This window comes from Leuciscus leuciscus (assembly GCF_965113295.1).
Source record: "Leuciscus leuciscus genome assembly, chromosome: 18".
In the NCBI taxonomy this organism is placed as follows: Eukaryota; Metazoa; Chordata; class Actinopteri; order Cypriniformes; family Leuciscidae; genus Leuciscus; species Leuciscus leuciscus.
This window is the reverse complement of record NC_138742.1, coordinates 11,021,542-11,043,952: the sequence shown is the minus strand read 5'-3', so window position 1 is coordinate 11,043,952 and position 22,411 is coordinate 11,021,542. Positions and strand designations below refer to the sequence as shown.

The following is a 22,411-nucleotide window of genomic DNA, read 5'->3' as shown; positions in this document are numbered from 1 at the left end:
TCATATCACGGAGTCATAACTTTATGTAATACATTTAGAATTGTATATAAATAGTTCTCCTTACTCATAATTACTGTAATTTAATTTGTCAACATGCTCATTAAATAGCCTACTTATTGTTTATTTTAGATAATTACAGTAGGCTAATAGCATGGGTATGAAATGTGACAGAAGGTTGCAGAATAATATAGCCAAATAAATAGTATTGGAAAATAATAAAATATTTATGAAATGTGGTATTTTCTATTTAATTGTATGAATGCATAAGACAGCCAGTCTATAACTTTATTTTCTTTCTAGGCCTAATGCAGAATAAACAAACAAAACGTGATAATCTAAAACTGAGGAAAAGTGTGTCGAAAAATGTATTAATTTACCAATAAATGCTGCGTTAGAGCCAATAGTGTTTCTCAACCGGTGGGCAGGGAACCACTAGGGGGCTGAAGGATGACAAATTATTCAAATGATTAATTAAATTAATTTAATGAATAAATTAATAATAAAAAAAACAGTAACAGAAAATGGAGACATAATATTTCTTTATTTAATTTCCCCTCAATAACTATTGTTTCCCAGTTTCTTATTAAAAATATATATATATATATATATCATAATTGTACCAAAAATAATTTTATTTGAAAATTGTGTTGAACAATGGGCCTTTAAAGATTGAGAATCACTGCATTAGAGTCACACAGTTCTCTTGTTGTTTGTGCAGCACGGAAGATGGTGGTTTTAATCAGTTTGATCTTTGCAGTGGTTTTCATCTGAAACTCATTCTCAGAGCTTGACAGTAATCGTGCCACAAACTCAATAGCAAAAGTAGGTTATAAAACCTACTGGAAGTGATTATCATTATTCCATTGTAGAATAGAAGAAATGCTATACCCAGAATTTATGACTGCTGACATCATTCACAAATTTTCCCTTGAGACCTTCTCTCTATTGTCCGTCAATCATTCATACACAAGGAACAGAATGACATGCCTTTAGGTATTATATTTAAAATACACCGTCAATTAAAAAAGAGTAATTAAACAAAAAGTGATCATATAAAAACTGAGATTATTAATTCATTAGCAACACAGACAATATGACATATAACACAGTAGCACTTTATTTTACTGTCCTATTCCCCATGTACAGTACAGGCCAAAAGTTTTGAAACATTTCTATTTTTTTTGTTTTTGAAAGAAGTTTCTTCTGCTCATCAAGCCTGCATTTATTTGATAAAAAATACAGAAATTTTTTTATATTGTGATATATTATTACAATTTAAAATAATTGGTTTTCAATTTATTATACTTTAAATTATCATTTATTTCTGTGATGCAAAGCTGAATTTTACTTTACATTACTCCAGTCTTCAGTGTCACATGTGACATCCAGTCTATCACATGATTCCCTTAGAAATCATTCTAATATTCTGATTTATTATGAGTGTTGGAAACAGTTCTGCTGCCTAATATATTTGATGAATAAAAGGTTAAAAAGAACTGCATTTATTCAAAATAAAAAATATTTTCTAATAACATAAATCTTCTTTACTATCACTTTTTATCAATTTAACACATCCTTGCTGAATAAAAGTATTGATTTATTTCATAAAAAGAAAGAAAAAAAAGTACTGACCCCAAATTACTGACCAGTAGTGTATATTGTTGTTACAAAAGATTTCTATTTTTAAAACATTTGCTTCTCTTTTTTTTAAAATTTTTTTTATTCATCAAAGTATCCTAAAAAAGTATCACAGGTTATGAAAAAATATTAAGCAGCAGAACTGTTTCCAACTTTGATAATGAATCATCATATTATAATGATTTCTAAAGGATAATGTGATAGACTGGAGTAATGATCCTGAAAATTCAGCTTTGCATCACAGAAATAAATGATAATTTAAAGTATAATAAATTGAAAACCAATTATTTTAAATTGTAATAATATATCACAATATTACATTTTTTTCTGTATTTTTGATCAAATAAATGCAGGCTTGATGAGCAGAAGAAACTTCTTTCAAAAACATTAAAAATAGTAATGTTTCCAAACTTTTGGCCTGTACTGTACATGCTACTTATAATTATGATAACTAGGTACTAACCCTGAACTTACCCCTAAACCCAAACTTATGTTGTTTCAGTACCTTATATTACCCAATACGTTCTTAGGTATTAAATAAAGTGCAACCCAACAGTATAAACAGAACAGAAACAGAACAGTCAGATCCATTCAGATTCAAAATCTCAAGTGTTAACCACAACATTTTTGTGAAGATGCTGATGCAAACAGAAAAGTGAAAGTCCAGAACTAAATCAAGGGGTCACAGATGTACTTTGACCTCATTTCCCCCAGTCACCGTTGATAATTGAAATATTATGGCTTTTACTTCTAATTCGAGGAAATGGAAGACAACAAGTGTCACCAAGCTTCTAGACACACCTTCTTAAGTCAACCTTTGTGAAATAAACGGCAGGCCAAATTTGATGTCACCAATGAGAGTGCAGCAGGAAGCCGGTAACTCGCGTGGCTTCAGCGATTCCAGTGACATCAAAACTCAGTGGTTTCCTCTGTCTGCTTCACAGGCAACAGAGACACACAAAGATATCAAGATCAAGAGAAAGAAAAAGTCATACAGAGACAGATACAAATGAGTATTTGGCGCTCGCCTTAAAGACAAGAAAGACAAGATTGTCCAGTCTGGCATTAAAGAAAACTATTTGGAGAAATGAACACACCGCCAACATCAGATATACCAGGTAAGTGTGTTTGTGAAATATATCACTGAAAGATGCAATCACATTTACTCTGTGATTATGTGTAACTTTGCACTCTTAGATAAAGGTTCTTTATTGGCATTGATGGTTTCATGAAGAAGCTTTAACATCCCTTTTCATTCCACAAAAGGTTCTTTATAGTGGAAAAGGGTTCTTTAGATTATTAAAATGTTCTTCACACTATAGAAATTGTTCTTTTAAGAACTGAAATGTTCTTTAGGAAACCTAAAATGGTCCTTAATTGCTTTGAAAGACCCCTTTTAAGAGTGTAAGGAGATAGTCCTACCTTATTGATCCTGAAAAATGACTTTAGTTCGATAATAATTAGATCATCATATTTTCTGATTAGTGTTATATGTAAGGTTTCATTAATTACATTAGTTAACATGAACTAATAATGAACTGTACTTCTACAGCATTTATTAATTTTTAATGTTAATTTCAACATTTACTAATACATTTTTTAAATCAAAAGTTGTGTTTTTTTAACATTAGCTAATGCACCGTAAAGTAACATGAACAAACAATGAACAGCTGTATTTTTATTAACGTTAACAAAGATGAATAAATACTGTAACAAATGTATTGCTCACAGTTAGTTTGGTAACACTTTATTTTAAGGGGACAGTTACACGTTACTATATGTACTTATAGTAATAACAGTAAATTAGGCATGATTACAGGTAACTAACCCTAAACAAAACCCTTAACTCTATAGTAAGTACATGTAGTTAATTAATATTACTCCTTACTTATTTGAGTACAATGTAACTATATCGCCCTAAAATTAAAGAGTAACCGTTAGTTCATGGTAGTTAATACGTTAACAAATGAAACCTTATTGTAAAGTGTTACCAGTGTTTTTGACTAATTTCAAACACATTTAGAATAAAGTTCATTTAAAGGTGTACGCATGACACACGGGTACCTGACTACAAAATATTTTACAGTGCTGATAGAAGAAAAAAGGCAGATTTGCCTACATTTATCCTGAAACATGAAACAGGCCGCAGTCCAAAAGTAGCTGTTTTACATGTGGCTAAAATTGTGTCTCAAATTGGTTAAAATGTTTCCCGTGTATGTGCATTTAATAATCTTCAGTCCATCAGACAACTGTTGGAAATTCTGTGGGTCAGTGATTCATTGTGATGCTGGGAAAGTTGAGCGGCTTGTAGGTGACAGGTGGGCACGAGCGAGCGAGAGAGAGAGAGAGAGAGAGAGAAAGCTGTGAACTTGCAGAAGCCCCCAAATAGCTCACAGGAAGCAGCACGATGTGACCGGGGGAGAAGGTGTGCATTTAAAACATCTCTGTCTTTTCTCCATCTCCCTCCCAATGCTTTCATCGGTTCATATATCACTGGAGTTCCAATATAAACAATATTTCCTTCCTCCATGGGCGCTGAGCTGGTATGGGAAGGAAAGGCTGATTTGGAATGACAGGATTTATGAGCATGTAAAATCACACAGTGTTCTGGAACTACAGATGGGCAAGAAACTGAAACAATCTTCATGCAAATGATGTGCGAAGCTCCAGATTCCAGTGTGCAGGACATTATTGTGTGTGATTTTTGTTTCATTTTTTAAAAAGTGTGTCTACAGGGAGCTGATGACTGATTACAAAAGGCTGTGATTTGTTGCAGGAAGACCTACACCCTTTCCCATAGGAACTGTGTGCTTTTTTACTCTCTGTGATGGGAAAGGTTTTATATATAGACTAGTACTGGTCTGCCAGTTAAAACTAGCTGTATGTGTGCATTCTGGGTGGGGTGTTTTATGGAAATATAGAATACTAAGATTCTTAAGACATTCTGTAAAACATCTTCACAAAATTGGCTCCTATTTATCAAGTGTGTAAAATGTACTAGTTATAAACGCACACTAGAGGGCACACTAAGTTCTTGTTCAAGCAAGCATCACTATTGCTCATTCTTTTGGTTATTGATTTGAACGAACCCCTAACCCGCCTAATTTTTAAAACCTTTTATGCTACCAACAATAACAAAACCTCAAATTGATTATCTGGTTTAATGTTATTTTCAAATTTTCAATCACACATTAAAATATAATTTTAAAACAATATGTATTTAAATATACTTGTAATAACAATAAATATAGATTATAAATTATTAATATTAATGTAATAATTGAATAGATTATTGAAAGTTTATAATAAAATGAATATATATTAAATGTATATTTAAGATAAATAAATATACATTTCTATGGAAATAAAATTAATTTGAATTTACTAAATAAATAAATGTATTTAGTCAAATAAAATTATAAATAAAAATAGATAGCCTATATTTAACCTTTATTCACTCTTAAAAATAAAGGATCTTTATTGGCATCTATATGGTTCCATAAAGAACCTTTACCTTCCATGAACCTTTTGATAAAAAAAAATTAAAAAAATTAAAATATTACTGTTCACTGAAAGGTTAGGGAATCAAAAACGGTTCTTCTATATGCACACTAAAAAAAAATGGTTCTTCAGCGGTTCTTCAGGGGTTCTTTGCGGTGGTTAAGGTGCTATATAGCACCACTACCATTTAAAGAACCTGTTAAGCCCAGTTTGGTTCTTCAGCAGTTCTTTAGCGGTTCTTTGGGGTGGTTAAGGTGCTATATGGCACCTCTTATGGTTCTACATAGCACCATTTGACAAAGGTAGGTGCTATATGGCACTTAAAGTGGTTCCCCTATGATTACAAGCCAATGAACCACTTTTAGTGCTATTTAGCACCATTTTTGTTTAGAGTGTGGTGTTGCTGTGAAAATAATGGTTCTTTTATGGCATCGCCTTTCTGAACCTTTATATTTAAGAGTGTTTTACCAGGAAAATAAAAACTTTGATATTTAAAATGTCTTTTACAAGAGTCCTGGCCAAGACATTACAAAAAATAAGACACGATACATGAAAACAGCAAAAATGTAAATAAAATATTTAACATCACGGTCAGCTTAAACAGCGGTTTGAGACAAAATTTTTTTCCTTCTATTTCAGCCGTCCTGTCTAAGTGAACTAGTTGGGTGTTAATAGCCTATTGTCTTCAAGTACTATGTGTGAGTTGATCTAGATCTAAAATATTTTGTTCTCAACGCAGCGACTACATATTTAGAAAAGGAATCCACATCTTTACATCTTCACTGCACACAAACACATTTTGACCCTCTAAAACAATGCCAGACAAAGTGTCTCTTTCTATCTGATCTGAGTTAAAACTCTTTATCTCTCTTTAACTCTTTATCAGATACAAACTACCACGTTCAAGTGCCATGTGAGGGTCACATGCAGGAGAACTGGATTTCTGAGTCCTGTCATAGGCAACCACTGACACACACACACAAACATGCAGAAATACACTTTGAAATATGCAGAGAAATAGTCAGGCACACAGTTAAAAGGAGCGATTGTGGATCGTCTTACTTTCATTTACTGTGACCTTAGGGTTTATATAGTTGCTGTGAAGTGAGAAGTACATGGAGGATATACATGCCAGAATGTTTTCGTTCTTTAAACAGATCTTGTCTGCTAAGAAGAAAAACAGATTCGGTAAGACAAATCTGATACTGTTCTGTTGAAGTGGATGCCTGTAGAACTCATGATCAGTGTTGTGAGAGTGTGTGAACATCAGTTCACATAGCGATGAGTTTTTTACTTGAGATATGCACAAATGAGTACTTGTATCGCACTTTCCACAAACGGTACAAAATATGGCTTGACACTCAAAATAATAATACAAAAGTCATTAAATAGTCAGTAAAAGGAGGTACTTAAACCTGATTGAATCCTGATCAACAACCTGACGAGGTCAAACTAATATTATATAAGCGGCTGCATGTTTTCTTGCTTATTTATTTTATATGATGTTTGAAATTTTTACAATCATGTTGCCAAAATTCAGGACATTTAAAACCCTGATATAAAAATAAATAAATATTTCATATTTTACTAAATGTTTCAAATCTGGATGGATTTAGTTTGGGGTTTATCTATATGTCCTGTAAATTAAAGAAATGTATATATTTTTTAATAGCATAGGTAGCATGATTGAATGGTTGAGCTTGACAAATGACTTGTTGATTGACAAATGACTTAAAAAAATATAAAATGGAATGACTTGAATTTGAATGGAATGGAATTTACTTGCCTTCTGGTCATGCTGTAAATAAAAGGTCAAAATGAGGTTACTTATATTATGCAAAATCAATATTATATCCTTAAACAATTTACTTATGTAAAAATCAAGGTAGGAAGCAAAATATGGGACAATTTTAACTAAATATAAAATTTTGGTTGCACTTTTTTTTTTTTATATACTTGCACACACTTACAGTGTACTTACCTATAAAGTACTGGTTAATATAAGGTAACTAGATGGGTTTGTTTTAGGGGTAAGTTCAGGGTTAGTAACTAGTTATTACCCAGTTATTGTAATTACTATAATAAGAACATAGTATGTACATGGGGAACAGGACTGTAAAATAAAGTGCAACCTAAATTCTTGTTAATTAGTCAGTCATTATAATGTTTTATGACATTTAACATCAGTTAAACAAATTGTGTAAAAGAAACACTCTTGACATGTCCATGCAAAACATATTTAAAAAAAAAAGTACAGATATTTAATGTTTAAAACAAACCACTTTTCATGGCAGGTTAATAGAATTTGAGCCTCTAATTCTTTTTAGTCATAGAACATCAAAATGTACCATTCATGGAATATCATCCCATATTACATCTAACGCAACTTTGTCAAGCTCATGTTGAAACACTGACTGCTTTAGCTCCAGCAGTTTTGGAGAAAGATGTTGGTTTTGTGGGTCTGTTTGTGCAGTGCTGCCAGACAGAGATAATATTACTCAGGGCAACAGTTGAAAAATATTTTGAGGCCTTCGTGGAAGAAGGCAGGTGAACAGAGACAGAACAGGGACAAGCTTCCAAAAACTGTGCTAATTCAAGGAATTTTTGCAACCACTCAGTTACAACATATCACACATAATCATTCATTACTCACAGCCAGGAGTTTATCATAACACATTATCACATAATTAAAGCGATTAGTGTTAAACCAATGCTTCTTACTAATTTAGCGCAAAAAAATGTGAGACCTAATACACAACTTTTCTGTTGCTGTGTGTTTTTCTCCAAAGCTTCACATATCATTGTAATGCCCAATTAACATGCAAATGAAAAATAGCAGTAACATACTGGTATTCCACTATTTTGGATTGAGGAGTGGAACTGAAAAACTCCCAAAAACAGTTTAGTGACTCCGTGTTGTTATATTTCACTTCTCCAGGAAGGGAAGATACTCCTGAAACAATAGCCGGGGTCTAAACAAATATTATGTAATGTTCCCTGACCTCCAGCCACATGGACATTCTCAGATTGGGACAGGTTTTAAGATCGCCCTCAACGTGACCTGTGGGCATAGGGAGGACGTACAGTATTGCCCACGTTGGGATGATACCTATTGAAATGAAAGACACTCATTCCTCAAAAAAGTAATACATTTTGCATTACAGGGGTGGTATAATGCGCTTTTCACAAGATGTAAAATAAGTCTCTGATGTCCCCAGAGTGTGTAGGCCTATGTGAAGTTTTAGCTCAAAATACCCCACAGATATTTTTATATAGCGTGTTAAAATTGTCACTTTTTGAGGGTGAGCAAAAACGCACCGTTTTTGTGTCTGTCCCTTTAAATGCAAATGAGCTGCTGCTCCCGGCACAGAAGGCGGAGCTTCAAGAGCTTGTGTCCTTTTACCCAGGGCCGGCGCTAGCCATTTGGGTGCCCTAAGCACAAATGCACAAATTGGTGGTCGTAATTTGCGGGTAGGACATGTCCCCACCACTTTTGAAACATCTCGCGGCACGAATGTACCAATACAAACAAACAAAACATCTCCAGTTAACCAGCAGAGCATTCATTTCATTCGTTTTTTAAATAAGAGTCGATCTAGCGCTGAAATGTGTTGTTTTTTTAAATCAACTGATCAAAGTGCTCGTTGCCGAGCGATCAGTGGCGCGGATACTATGTTTGTTTCTGGCTCGCGCACAGCCTTCACTCAGACGCGCGTTTCAATCCGTTGTGGAGAGACTCTCTATTCGCTCCGGTACAATTAGAAAACAAAAAGCACAAAAAGTGTCCCTGCCTGATATACAACCACTAAAAAACATAATCGGTTTTGATAAAAAATAAATAAAAAAAAACGATATGAGTGCGGATTAGAACTCAGAACCTCTGACACGCTTGGCAAAAATTCTACCACTAGACCACTTAAATACACACATAATTTTCGTCGGATCAACATATAATAGGCCTCATTGAACGACCACTTAAACCCAATATTAACATGCTTTAGATATATTTTATTTGTTATTTATACTAGTACCCTATTGTGATGATTTTTCACGACCCAGATTTTTTGGTGCCCCCCCAAGCACTTGGTGCCCTATGCGCAGTGCGTGATGTGCGTGTGCGGAGCGCCGGCCTTGCTTTTACCTCACACAGAGACACACTGAAAATTTCGAAAACGTTTAGCCTTTTATGTTCAAACCGGAGTCAGACAAAGATGGAGAGACTCAAGAGGAAGTGACATAATGTAGACAACATTTCTGAATCGTTAGTCGGGGAATTTCTATAAATCACGTTCCCGGGGGCGGGGTTTATGTACATTTTAGAGTTAGTGATGTCACTAACCCGGGGGGAATGTTGTGTAGTCCCTACCAGCCATTTGTTGTAGTCCTTAAAAAAACTATTTCTTTAAAAGAAAATATCTTCCTTTGCTTTGAAATTTGAGTGTTGGAACTTTGGAGATGTTGTTTATGCTCAAACAGAAACATTACACACTAACTAAAGTTAAAAAAGTTAAATCATAATCAACCACCCCTTTAATACAAATCTTTAGTATTGGACACCTGGTTTAGTATAAGTGCTGTTTCAATCCTTATGTGAGCTGGTCACCTATGCAGAATATTTGGGCATTGCTCCAAATAGTATATATATATATATATAGTTATTTTTGTAATGCATTTTACATAAGGAATGTTATTATTTGGGATGCATGTGTCAGGGTGTTGCTGCACATGCAGTTACTGTATGATGTTTCTTTTCAGTTAGGATGCAGTTGCTAGACAGTGCACTAGATTTTGGAACAGAGCTAGAGTTTCTATATTTGGGAACAACTTACAATAAACAGTAAGCAAATACTTTCCATCAGAGTTCACAATATCCATCCACTGGGTTTAGTGGGAGTCATGAGATCTCACAAATCATAAGCCTGAGATATAACATGATGTAACAGTAAAAGGAGAGCAGATTGAATCAAACAAGCACTGACTTCCTTTCTTTCTTTACTTTTGTCTCCTCAGAGGCTCCAGCAGCAGTCATGTGTTCGGCAGACACAATCTTCCGGTCGTCTCTGCGCTCGTCCCTGGAACAGGTACAGAATAAAGATTGCTAACTTAGTATATGTGTCTTATGTGGGGTCAGAGTATCTTTATAAGAGTATCTTTTTTACTTTGCATTGGGATAATTCATGGTTATCTCATGCACCAACTCTAAATCAAACACAGCAACCCCATTTTGCTACATTGTAAACATTCAAAACTCATTGAAAAGGGGGAAGTGTGTTCAAATTTCAAAAGGATTTTAAGCAAAGCTGGGAAAATGTGTCCTATTCAAAGCTCAAAAGGATTTTAATCCAGTCTAGTGCTACAGTTTACTTTTAATTTACTGTTTCACTCCAACCTTGGCACCTGCATCAGTAAGTAAGGTGGGTTATGGACACGCCCCCTGATCCTCAACCCCTCAAGGTTTATCATGCAGCTGGAACACACAGATAAGAGAGCTGAAGGAGAGACGGAGTGTGTTATTGAGTCAAACGCATAATTTTTCCTGCTCTAGCGTTTCTTTTACTGCTTGATGCAGAGGTCTGTAATGCTAAGTTCTACATATCTGGATGCAGACGGAATAATCCTTCAGTCTATGAGACTATGTAAATGGGAAGCTTTGTTTTGTTCCACTTCATACCTACCCTTCTTTTCTGTCTCTTAAAATGTGTATTGCTATAATGTCCAGACATTTTATTATGCTTAAGAGATTATTCATTCATGCACATTCAAATGTTTAGATATGTATATTTTAATGTACAGTCTGTACAATATGAAAAATATGAAAGCTGTCACAGCCTTTGTACCTTATTTAACCCTTAAGGGTACATATTAGTACCTTTTGAAAGGGTGCTGCCCAAGTGACAGCTTTTGTACCCTATATAGTTCACATTCATATTTTAATGTAGGTATTACTGATCTGTTAAGCATTATATGCAAGAGTACAGTTTCCATGTTTTAAATATCATATTTTAACTGATTCAGTCACTGTAACGACTATGGTACAACCATATTCAATACATTGTTATTTTAGCATCATTTTGTAAAAAAAAAATAATTAGTATTTTGATTTGGGTTTTATTTTATTTTAATTTAATTTTAGTTAAAGTTGTAGTAATTTGTTGTGTTTTTGAAATTTTTATTAGTTTGTGTTTTTATCCCTATATATAGAATTTTTTATTATTTTAGTACATAATCTACATGAAAACAAGAAATGTTGCCATGGAAACTAGCTGAAATAAAATAAGTTTATATTTCATTATTTCAAAGTTAACATTAGGCCTACATTTATTTCATGTAACAAAATGTATTTAATGGTTTTAGTTAAACAAGTTTTTGTGTTTTTAGTATGAATTTGTTAACCTTACTGTTATCTATAAGCTAGTGTGCTCCAAAACAATGACAAAATTCGCATTTAGAAGTGTACCCACATTTCCCACGAAGTGAATGTCATTAGGAACTTTTTACATGATTATTTCAACCAAAGAATAAAAACACCAAGCGAAAACAAAAGGCTATATATATAGCCTACGATAGTAAAGTTCGTTAGATACATTTTGAGGTAAACAAACACCTGCGGAAATCAAAGCGGACGCTGATTAGTTTAGTGAAGTATGAGGCGCGCGCCCTCAGGGGCGGGAGCGGGAGCGGGAGCGCGCAGGCTCGTCTCTGACAGCGAACAGCAGGTTTTTTAATGGCATTCGCAGCCTGGACTCACACGCACGTAGGAATGCAGCGTGCAGGTCGGGTTGTCTTTAAGCAGGGACTGTCAGATCCTTATTGGAGATGTAGTTTTCGCCATGTGTTGCTGCAACAGATGATCTCTAAGTAAAATAATTTGTGAGACATCGGACTTGACTGAAACATGCATCTCTTTCGGAGTTGTAATTACCGAATCTTTCCCGACCGCTGTTCCAATGAAAAAACACCTCAGATCCGGGGAATCAGCTGGGTAAGTGGGCATATGATAAATAATAATAAACATGCAGAATTGCTATTCAAGAGAGAGAGGTTATGAAAACTTCTATGCTATTATCTGGTTATTCAACTAAATATGTGCTTGTTTGAAACAATTTGAAACATTCTTTCAAATAATTTTTTAGTTGTTGAAATGTTGAAATGTTAATCAATTATAGTGTGTGAATATGTTGCTTTAAAAACCTTTCAATTTTGATTTAAAATGCCAAAAGTTATCGCCATGGAGAAAGACTATGGAAAACATTTTTGTTTACTTATTTAAAAAAAAAAGTTTATAATACATTAGAAAATATTAGGTGTCTGCTTTCATCGTTTACACATGGCACCCTTTTCTTGAAATAACTGAAAAAATATTTTCTATTTTTGAATGTTATGGTGCAATTTTCTCATAACACTATATTAACTGTGTACTATAGCTAATAAAGTGCATTAGTTTGTGTCAGGATGTGTGTTGATGCCAAATGATGTAAATCCAGAGACACTTAGAGTCCCCCAGACATTGAACATGACCCCAAACAGCCGGAGCTTTGAATTTTTGTTGTATATGTTTTTGTGTTTACATGTTGTTAAAGGGTTAATCAAGGATGAGTTATTTATAGCGTATTGTTCATTGTCCATCTTAAGGTTTGTTCCCTTACGGTTTGGAAAAGAATGTGCACAGGAAGACCCACACCACTATAGACCTTAGTGAACAATAGTGAACTTTAGTGAACTACAGAGTAAATCTCATATAATGAGCATGTTTTCCCAAAATGAAGATCTCTTTTAGATTACATTCATTTCTGGTTTTGATCATTTGGCTTTCATGTCAATATCAAAAAGAAAATACTCAAAACACGAGATCAGGAAACATTAGGGCACTGTGTAAACCTTGCGGGTGATTTCCCATTTCCATATTAAACACTATTAACTTAAACATACACTTTCATACTTATTCAAATGCACTTTAAATAGATGCTCCAATCAGGAAACTGTTTCTGCACTGATGATTGTTAGTTGTCGTGGAGCAATGGTCTTTTATGTCGAGACCCAAATGTCCCTGTCCTATACATTCCAGCAATAAGGGTCGTGACTCAGGATGAAATACCTCACATTGCACAAGAACCCCCTAAGAAAGAGATAAAGAGGCTCATTTAAAGAGAATGTGTTATGTCAATGTGCCACGGTCTGCACTCCATCAGGGTTGGAATGGTTTTTTTTGTCCTGCCTGAAATTTTTGTAGTATATTTGGTCCCAGAGTTTAATTGAAAACCACCGAACCTCAGCCCGAAACATCTGTCTAAGACCATCCTGCATTCATCATACTATAATATATTTGTGTCGACCACATTAAGTAGGATTCTTATAAGAGTTTCTAAGATAAATGGCAAGTCGTATATTTAATTTATTTATGATTTGTTTTTACTGCCATGAAGCTTGAGATGCAGTAATTTTATCTAAATCTTAAAAGACTTTGAATAATGTAAAGCAAATTAAATGCATGTTTGACAGCAATGATACACCCAAAAAAATGCAGGGTTGTTTTAACCCAAATTTGGGTCAAATATGGACAAACCCAGCCGTTGGGTTACATTTTTAAATGACATTTTTAACTTGACATTTTGGTTTGTCCATATTTAACCCACATTTGGGTTAAAACAACCCTGCATTTTTTATCTATCTATCTATCTATCTATCTATCTATCTATCTATCTATCTATCTATCTATCTATCTATCTATCTATCTATCTATCTATCTATCTATCTATCTATCTATCTATCTATCTATCTATCTAAGAAGTGAAGGCACTTGTCAATAGGATTTGACGATCAGGTGATCTCAGACACTTCCCAGCACCGTCATTAGACTTAGAGTCAATATCTTTGTGTAATTTCCCTCTCGTACCGGAGCATGTGATCATACCGGCTGTAGTTTCACTCTACACAGTTTACTCAGTCAACAGAGCCACAGGGTGGAGAGATCTCCACGCTGGCTAACCTTATACAAAGGTAAATCAAGCATGAGGATGCAGTGAACCTGACCACCTGAGGATCATCCAACCATTTTTACTGTCTATTGCTGCAGTTGAAAGGGAAACCAAGCAGGGAAAATGCTGAGGGAAAAAAACCTCATAAGATCTTTTTGAGAAATGATACATCGGCCTTAAATGTTGGCACTGTTGACTCAAAGCTGATGCGTTTTCTGTAGGCGTCTGCTGTATTACCTCCCTGCGTGGTGTGGTGTAGTGTAGTGCTTATAAGAGTAGTAAAAAATCATTTACTCACCCGCATGTCGTTCCAAACCCGCATGGATGACTTTCCTCTGTGGAACACCAAAGGTGATGTTTAGCTCAAACTGGTCTCGTTTAGTGGAATCCTATTGGTTTTGAATGACATTAGCGTTACTAAATCATGATAGAACTATCCTGAACAGAGCAAGAAAGGAGAACGCCTTAAGTAGTATCATAATAACCATGAGCCATTGTAATTGTAAGCGACCTTTCAAGCAGGAGAAAGCAAAAAGATTAGTTTTCACAAAACCTATAAAGAAACATTATCAGGGCAAGCCCATAAAGAGCAGGATATGCTTCTTAATGCTTCACAGAATTAGTCAGCTGATGCTGAGTAACACCTGCCATGGGAACAGAGGCTGACAATGCCTCATAAAAACGGAGTTATGGACTCTCTGCCATATGAGATGAAGGGAATCAGGTGGAATTTGGGCAGTTCAAGACTGTGGAGATTTTCTCTTTGTCTGAAGTCTAATGCTAGCAGCATCTCAACTGGTAGTTCAAGTCGGTTCACCTGGACATCATGGTAATGCCCCCTTTAGCTATTTTCTTGTCTCACAAGTACAGCTCGCGTCTGTTTGTATAAGACTGAAATCTCCAAGCTTGCATTTCAGTAACATTTCAAATCAGAGATAAAATCTGACAATAATGGTATCATAAAATAACCAGGCTAAAACGGCTTTCATTCGTGATTCTTTTTCTCCCCTTTTTTTTTCTGTAATAATTGCATTGGTTATTTATGGTATATGATTTGGTTCTTTCCAAATGTGTCAAGGTTTTAGGCAGATAGTAAAATTTTTCCATACAATACTAAACATATGCAATAGTGAGGTTTTGACAGTTAAACAGAGATGAGAATACTACACTCTGGTTGATCGCTGATAGCAAAATAAAATTGTTTGGCCGGAATATTTAATAAACTTGCATGGAAAGTGCATGAGGTGTTTATGGCATTGTGAATGACATGCCAATTCTGTGGCACGCAGAATCCGTGTGGTCCTGGTTATCCACCTGTACAATGAAATATGATATGATGCATTGTCCAGAGATAACCCTATAGGTCAGATCATTTCTGAATCAATAGCTAAAATGCTTTTTTGCCATCTAAATCACTAGTGGTTAACAGCTTACCAATAAATATTTAAACGCAGTTCATCCATAATTCTCTCTTCAGTATTGATGCTCTAATTTCATCATGTAAGGAGAGAGACAATTTCTTGCCTCTTGATTGCAGACAGAGATCAGAGCTGATGGCGATTGTTGTTAGTTAATAGCTGGACAGAGAACCAAAAACTTGAGTGCCTCTTGAGCAGGAATCCCATCAGATATGCATGATTACAACCTGTTCACTCTCAAGTATGTGGTCCAGTTCAGCTGGTTGAAATCACTCGAATGTGTCCGTCCTCTTTTTAAAGTGTCATTTCAGTGACTTGTATTTTCAATGACATAATGGGCATTAAAGGAACAGTTCTTGTAGAAATGAAAATTGTCATTATGAGTCTTGTATAGCAGCATTGTCATTGTCATTGTCGTTTGTCTGACAGTCCAAAAGTAATACATTATTGACCAGACATTACACAGTTCTGATGAATACACACTGATATTATATATATATATAAATTGAGACATTTAGTTATTAATATATGTGACTCAGGACCACAAAACCAGTCACATGGGTCAGTTTGTTGAAATTGAGATTTATATATCATCTGAAAGCTGAATAAATAAGCTTTCCATTGATTTATGGTTTGTTAGGATAGGACCATATTTGGCCGAAATATCGTCTTTAAAGTTGCCCATTTGCTGCATTCACTCACAAAAATAAATGTTTTATATATTTACGGTATGAAATATACAAAATATCTTCATGGAACATGATCTTTACTTAATATCCTAATGAAAAATCTATAATTTTGACCCATGCAATGTATTGTTGGCTATTGCCAAAAATATACCCGTGCGACATGTGACTGCTTTTGTGATCCAGGGTCACATATACATAATAGGCTATTATTTTTATATTACTTGCAAACATTGTATTATAAAATATTTGTATTTAATTTTTAAATGTTTAATATTTCCACAAAAGGCAAATTAGCCGTATTTAATTAGTCTTCTGTAGTGTAAAATAATGCCCTTATCTACCCCATTGTTTAATGTTTTGCATTTTGCACAGCACAAGCAAGTTGTATTGTAAAGACAAAGGCTCAACTTCTGTCCTTCCTCCACATCACAAACTTATAGAGCCAAACATTCCTCTTGAATTCTTGTGTGAACCCTAATTACATTATTGCTGTTAATTAGTCTTGCTGAGAGGGAGGCAGGTGGCAAAGATCATGTGCAGGGCTAGTGTCAAATACCATACATGACGGCATTAGTATGGCATGTCTTCTGACATTCTTTAGCTTTCTGTGCCTTTGTTGTGTTGTGTTTTAATATTTTTGACGCTGTACATGATGGGCAAAATGGCATTTTGCCAGTGACAGATTGATTTAATCTAAAATAAAACTTTGAAACTAGATTTTGACATGTTGTGACTGGTGCTTGTCTGTGCAAAATAGGCCGCCGCAATGCTGTAGTCTGCAGTGTCAATTCTTATCTTTAACACTTATTCTCTCTCTGTTTTTCTCCTCACAGACACCTCTGCCAGAAGCTGTGGATACACAAGACACCATCAAACAGGTATGACGGTCTTTGAACAGCGGCCTGGGTTTAGTATATGTTAACAAGCCTTAAAGGGAGAGCTCACCCAAAAATAATTATTTTGTCATCACTTGGGGGCCGTTTACACGACACTGTTTTCAACTAGTAAAAACTGAAAACATTTTATGGCCATTCATTTATACAACAACACCCTTTTGGGGGCCAAATGCAAACTTTTGAAAAGGTCTTTCAAAGTGCAAGTTTTTGAAAATGATATGGTTATTGTCTCAGTGTAAACTGCAAAAACGTGAATTTGTGAAAACGGTGACTTCGAAAATAATGCTCAATCTCGATTATCGAATCAAAAAATGGAATCGTCGATGCTGCCACGCCCCCATGTCACGGCAGCTCAGCTTGCCTGTAATAGGTAAAACTCCTTTTCTCGAGAATATTGAAGCCTTTATTTTAAAACACATTGCAGCTGCACAGCGAGAGCATCATATCTCGTCTGAGCGAGCTGATTGTCTGTGCTGCGGCAACTGCACGAACCTATGGCAAGTTAGCAGTGGCGTATGGTCCAATGGGAGCGCATGGTGCCCTGCCAACCTCGAGCGTGCCAATTTGGACGCGGCTGGAGAGTGTAATTCACAAAAAACTCGCCAAAGGATTTTAGGTTTAAATCGACTGAAGCGAAGTACCTGATATGAGCGAAATAGCACGGCAAGGCAAAGCAGTACTCGTTCCCTTATCTCTAAGGGAACCGAGGTTACGCAAGTAACCAAGTAGCCTACGTTCCCTTACGAGAACGTTCTCTCGTACTGCGTTGCAAACGCTGTGGGAACCCAATTTAAAACGCCGTGCTATTCGCCTGTGACTGCTCTGAGGAGTCCAGGGAGCCCCGGGACTATAATAGCCAGGTAATAGGTTATATTGTTTAAGTTTCCAATTGACTGAAGATATAAGTTATTGTTACATTATGTTGTTAATAAACGTTTTAAATTTGACAATGTAGTGTGTGGTATTGCGAACAAAGGTCAGATATTATTATATTGCATAAAAGTCTTAAAATGGCATAGCTTGTGCTTTCAATTTTTTTTTTTTAAATCGAGAATCGAATCGAACCGTGACTTTAGAATCGAAAATGTAATCGAATCAAGGATTTGGAGAATCGTGACACCCTTAGTATTACGTGTTCAGTCTATTCATGGATTTCATCCGGTCCTTTTCCACAGGTGTATTAATCAAGCACAATGCAGTCTGCATTCATAATCTAGGTGCTTGATTTTATACACCTGTGGTAGGGATGGGCGATATGGCCTAAAAAATTTATCACGATAATTTCAGGTATTTATTGCGGTAACGATACACATGACGATAAATTATTTTCTTCTGTAAAATATCAGATTGTTATGTTTAAGTTGTGTTGTGTTTTGTTTTATTCCATTTTTCTCTTTATTTTTTTCAATTTCTTTATTTAAATTTCGTTTTTATTTATTTAAATTTCGTTTTTTTTATTTATTTAAATTTAGTTTTTATTTATTTAAATTTAGTTTTTATTTATTTAAATCTACCCTTTACTGTGTCAGTAATTTGTTAGTCAGAAAAATATTAGACTACCTTTTTAAAAGTATTGCTTAAGTTAACAGACCTGTGTGTGTGTGTGTGTGTGTGTGTGTGTGTGTGTGTGTGTGTGTGTGTGTGTGTGTGTGTGTTTTATATCACTAGTGCAGTGTCCGTGCAGTGTCCGTTCTCGGAGCATATAAGCCCTGCTCGCGTGAGGTGAGCAGACACACTCGGTCTCTCTCGCGCGCAGACACACTCGGTCTCTCTCGCGCACTTTCGCTCGCGCGCGCAGACACACTCGGTCTCTCTCGCGCACTGTCGCTCGCGCGTGCAGACACACTCGGTCTCTCTCGCGCACTTTCGCTCGCGCGCGCAGACACACTCGGTCTCTCTCGCGCACTGTCGCTCGCTCGCGCAGTTCATTTCGCTTTTGTCCAGTCCGGCGCCTCATATGCCGCTTCCCGCTTTCTGATTTTCTGTAACCAAACCAGTTCCAAATTGTGGAGGTAGCTCCTCGCTTAACAACAAGCTTCTCCTCAGCCTCACGTCCGCCTTCCGCCATGCTTCACTCCGCACGTGAACAGTGAATCGGGCACGCACAAAACTACGTCATCAACTAGACTTATCGTTATTATCGCGAGGAGACACATTTTTATCGTGGGGAGAATTTTCAGCGGTATATCGCAAACGATAAGATATCGCCCATCCCTAACCTGTGGAAAGGGACCGGATGAAACCCATGAATAGGCACGTAGTGTTTCTTTTCAAATTGACTTTGATAACTACTGGCCTGACAGCATAATACAGCGTTTTTAATAGTTTTCGCTGATCTGTGTGAACGGAGTTCGTTTCGACAACGTTGTCGCCTGTACGCAAATGCAAATTTTTCCATTTTTAAGTACATTGCTGTCATGTAAATGTACCCTTAGTCACCCTCATGTCGTTCCAAACTATTTGACTTTCTTCTGTGGAACACAAACGGATCATTTCAAAACATTTTTCATGCATTTACAATAAATGGAGAGTGGAGACTGAAACTTCAAAGAGTAGACAAAAGCACCACAAAAGTATCGTAAAAGCAGCCCATATAACTCATTCACTATAATCCAAGTCTTCTGAAGCCAAATGATAGCTTTGTGAGGAACATTGAAGTTGCATTAGTCATATGGATCATTTTTAAAATACTTTTAGACTTACACAGAGCTAAATGGTAATGGAATTATTAGGTGATCTATCTCTTTAAATAAGCTCTACTATGTTCCAGTGTGTTCATAGGGATGTGTGGCATCGCATACTATATCTCTTTAACAGAAAGCATGCTTTTATCTTCACACCTCTGACCTCTGTGTGTTTATAATATCATGCTCACAGAGATTGTAGAGGGTGGCGCTCTGTACAATTTTGTTAAGGCTATAAAAGGGCTGATGAAACTCTAAATATGGTTTTAAACACAACATGCACAATATATTAAACATCTTGTGGAGCAATTTTTCCTTCCCTACTCACCCATATGTCACAGCATTCCTCCAGAATGTGTGAGGCCACAATAAATAGATAAAATAGTTTAATTTTAAACACATTTTGTTGCTGTTTTACTCCTATGATAGTGAGAAAACACAGGTCTGTCATTTCATATCAAGTGTCATTTCAAGTGGACTGCAAATGGAATCCCTGTTTCAAGCCTTAATTTGCAATATTTTGTGAAATTATAATGCATATGTAATGTATGATTGCATACATATTTTACTGATCCTTCACAGCTATTTCATTACCCTAGACGGTTCTAGTAATGCAGTGTCACTTCTCTCTGCTCATATGATACATGTCCCTTCAGTATCATCATGTGAGGCCCTGAGGGAGGAAGCCACTGTAAATATGTTGTTGTACTGGCTCTGCCTATCTCAAATACAGTACATCTTCAAAATCTTGATAAACTAGGTCAGTAGCTCAGTATCAACTTCATGTGAGTATCAGCTTTGTCCTGTTTTTCATAGGAGATATATAAAACCAAATCAAACGGTTGTTGAGAGCTCAGATGATTTTTATCGTTTGAAGAATTTGATGAGAAATGTTTGAGTTCTAATTAAATCCTTTGACTTTTGTTTGCAGACTTTGATATCTTAACAAATCTGAGCATATTTTCTGACATTTTTGAGATCTCAAACAAATTCCATGTAAGGTCCAGAGGCTAAACCCTTCTTTACGCTACACCCAAACCCTACCTTAGTTCATTCGGGCTTATCTAAGATTCCTTAAAGTATAGCCAGTGATAAGTGAGACTTATTTGAGGGTACATCTGGAAAGCTATTGTTTTTATGCAGCTTATCTTATGAGCAGCTGCCTAACCCATTTTAACCCTCAAATGAGTCTGTTTTGTGACTTGAAAGCATGCACTTAATTACCATAAACACCAATTTTCTTTGCGCACACCTTTCTGTTCTTCACTTGTGTGATTCTGTATTGAACACAAAAGGGGAAAAATGTATAAACCTGAGCTTGCCGTTTTGTTTTTCAGTTGATGATTTTAAGCAGACATCTGGGCTTGGATATTTTGGGTATTGGTTGTGTCCAATGGGAGAAAAGGCAATATTGCCAAGGATTTGAATGTGGTTTATCAGGGCTCTGGAAGGACGTTTCATCTGTGGAATGCTCTCAGGTCCTGGAGTGTTTTTTTTGTTTTGTTTTGTGGGCACAAGTGATTCCTGGAGTGTGTTTCTCTGAACAGAAAGAGAACAAGGAAAGCTGTATTCATCTGAGCCCTCTGATCTTTTCTGTTATTAGTTGGGCTTTTTAAGGCAAGCATCGCTGTTATTATCGTTCATACTTAGGACAATAAGTAGGGTTTTCTAAATGAGGGTTTATTGTAGATTTACACTAAATAAGGAGGAACCTGAGACATCTCTGAAGACCAGAATGTAAGAGGTTTGAGGTTGGGTTTCTTTTGACTTGGGCCTGTAAGCAGACCACCTTAGCAACCAGATAACAATGTGTGCGTCTCAATAAGCTCCCTAGCTTCCAAGGTGGAGAATCAGTATATAGTGTTCACGAATTCGAGCACTGGTAAGGACCGTAAGGACCCTGGCTCACCACAAATTGGGTCATGGCTTTATTTCCAATGACATGGAAATGTCCTCATGGTACAACATAACTATTGGTATTTATGAACAACAGCAGAATTGATATCTTTCTTCTTTTTTTTATGTTATCCATAGTATATTATGATAAATACTTTGCTTGTTTCATGTGCAACATTTCAGCCGTAAAGAAATTATGAATCCTAGCTAGGTTATGTTCATTACCTGTCTAGAGATGCATGTTTATCCTGAAATATAATTAAATAATGGTTTGTTTTTTGTTGTATTTTGTTGTTCACTTGCCTTAAATATTGTTTGAACTTTATTAGTTAGGCAAGTCTTTTTTCCGGTGGTATCGAAGTACTTAATACTTAATCGGAGCATTAAGAAATGTTACCCCCCCACCCCCAAAATATTATATTTTTTCTTGCTGATCCGAAAAACGGTCTGATCCGTGACTCAAAACCCGTAATATGATTAGAACCGTGAGTTTTGTGATCCGTTGAACCACTACAATTTAGGCTTATTTTATTTCCATTAGTTTTTATATATTACTTATTAACTTAAATCAACTTAAACTAAATAAATCATTTAAAATTATTCTTTGGCAACTAAATAAAATAAGTTTTTCATCTAATATTTGTATTTGATTTGATTTCAATTAACACTTTTTTTTTTTTTTTTTTTTTTTTTAGTTAATGCTAACATTCCTGA

At 35.6% G+C, this 22,411-nt stretch overlaps 1 protein-coding gene across 4 annotated transcripts in view; it reads left to right on the top strand.

Moving 5' to 3' along the window:
- The first annotated feature begins 2,569 nt into the window (after nucleotides 1-2,569).
- The window catches only part of rapgef3 (Rap guanine nucleotide exchange factor (GEF) 3), a 45,537-nt gene continuing 25,695 nt past the window's right edge, over nucleotides 2,570-22,411 (top strand). The window contains exons 1-3 of one of the 4 annotated variants that reach the window (XM_082146180.1): nucleotides 2,570-2,756; nucleotides 10,150-10,220; nucleotides 17,055-17,099. In XM_082146180.1, the coding sequence (XP_082002306.1) occupies nucleotides 2,726-2,756; nucleotides 10,150-10,220; nucleotides 17,055-17,099 (147 nt within the window). In that variant the 5' untranslated portion in view covers nucleotides 2,570-2,725. Of the gene's footprint in view, nucleotides 2,757-5,597; nucleotides 6,328-10,149; nucleotides 10,221-11,288; nucleotides 12,122-17,054; nucleotides 17,100-22,411 lie in introns of those variants that run through there. The other 3 variants (XR_014199982.1, XM_082146179.1, XM_082146181.1) reach the window with 3 other exon arrangements.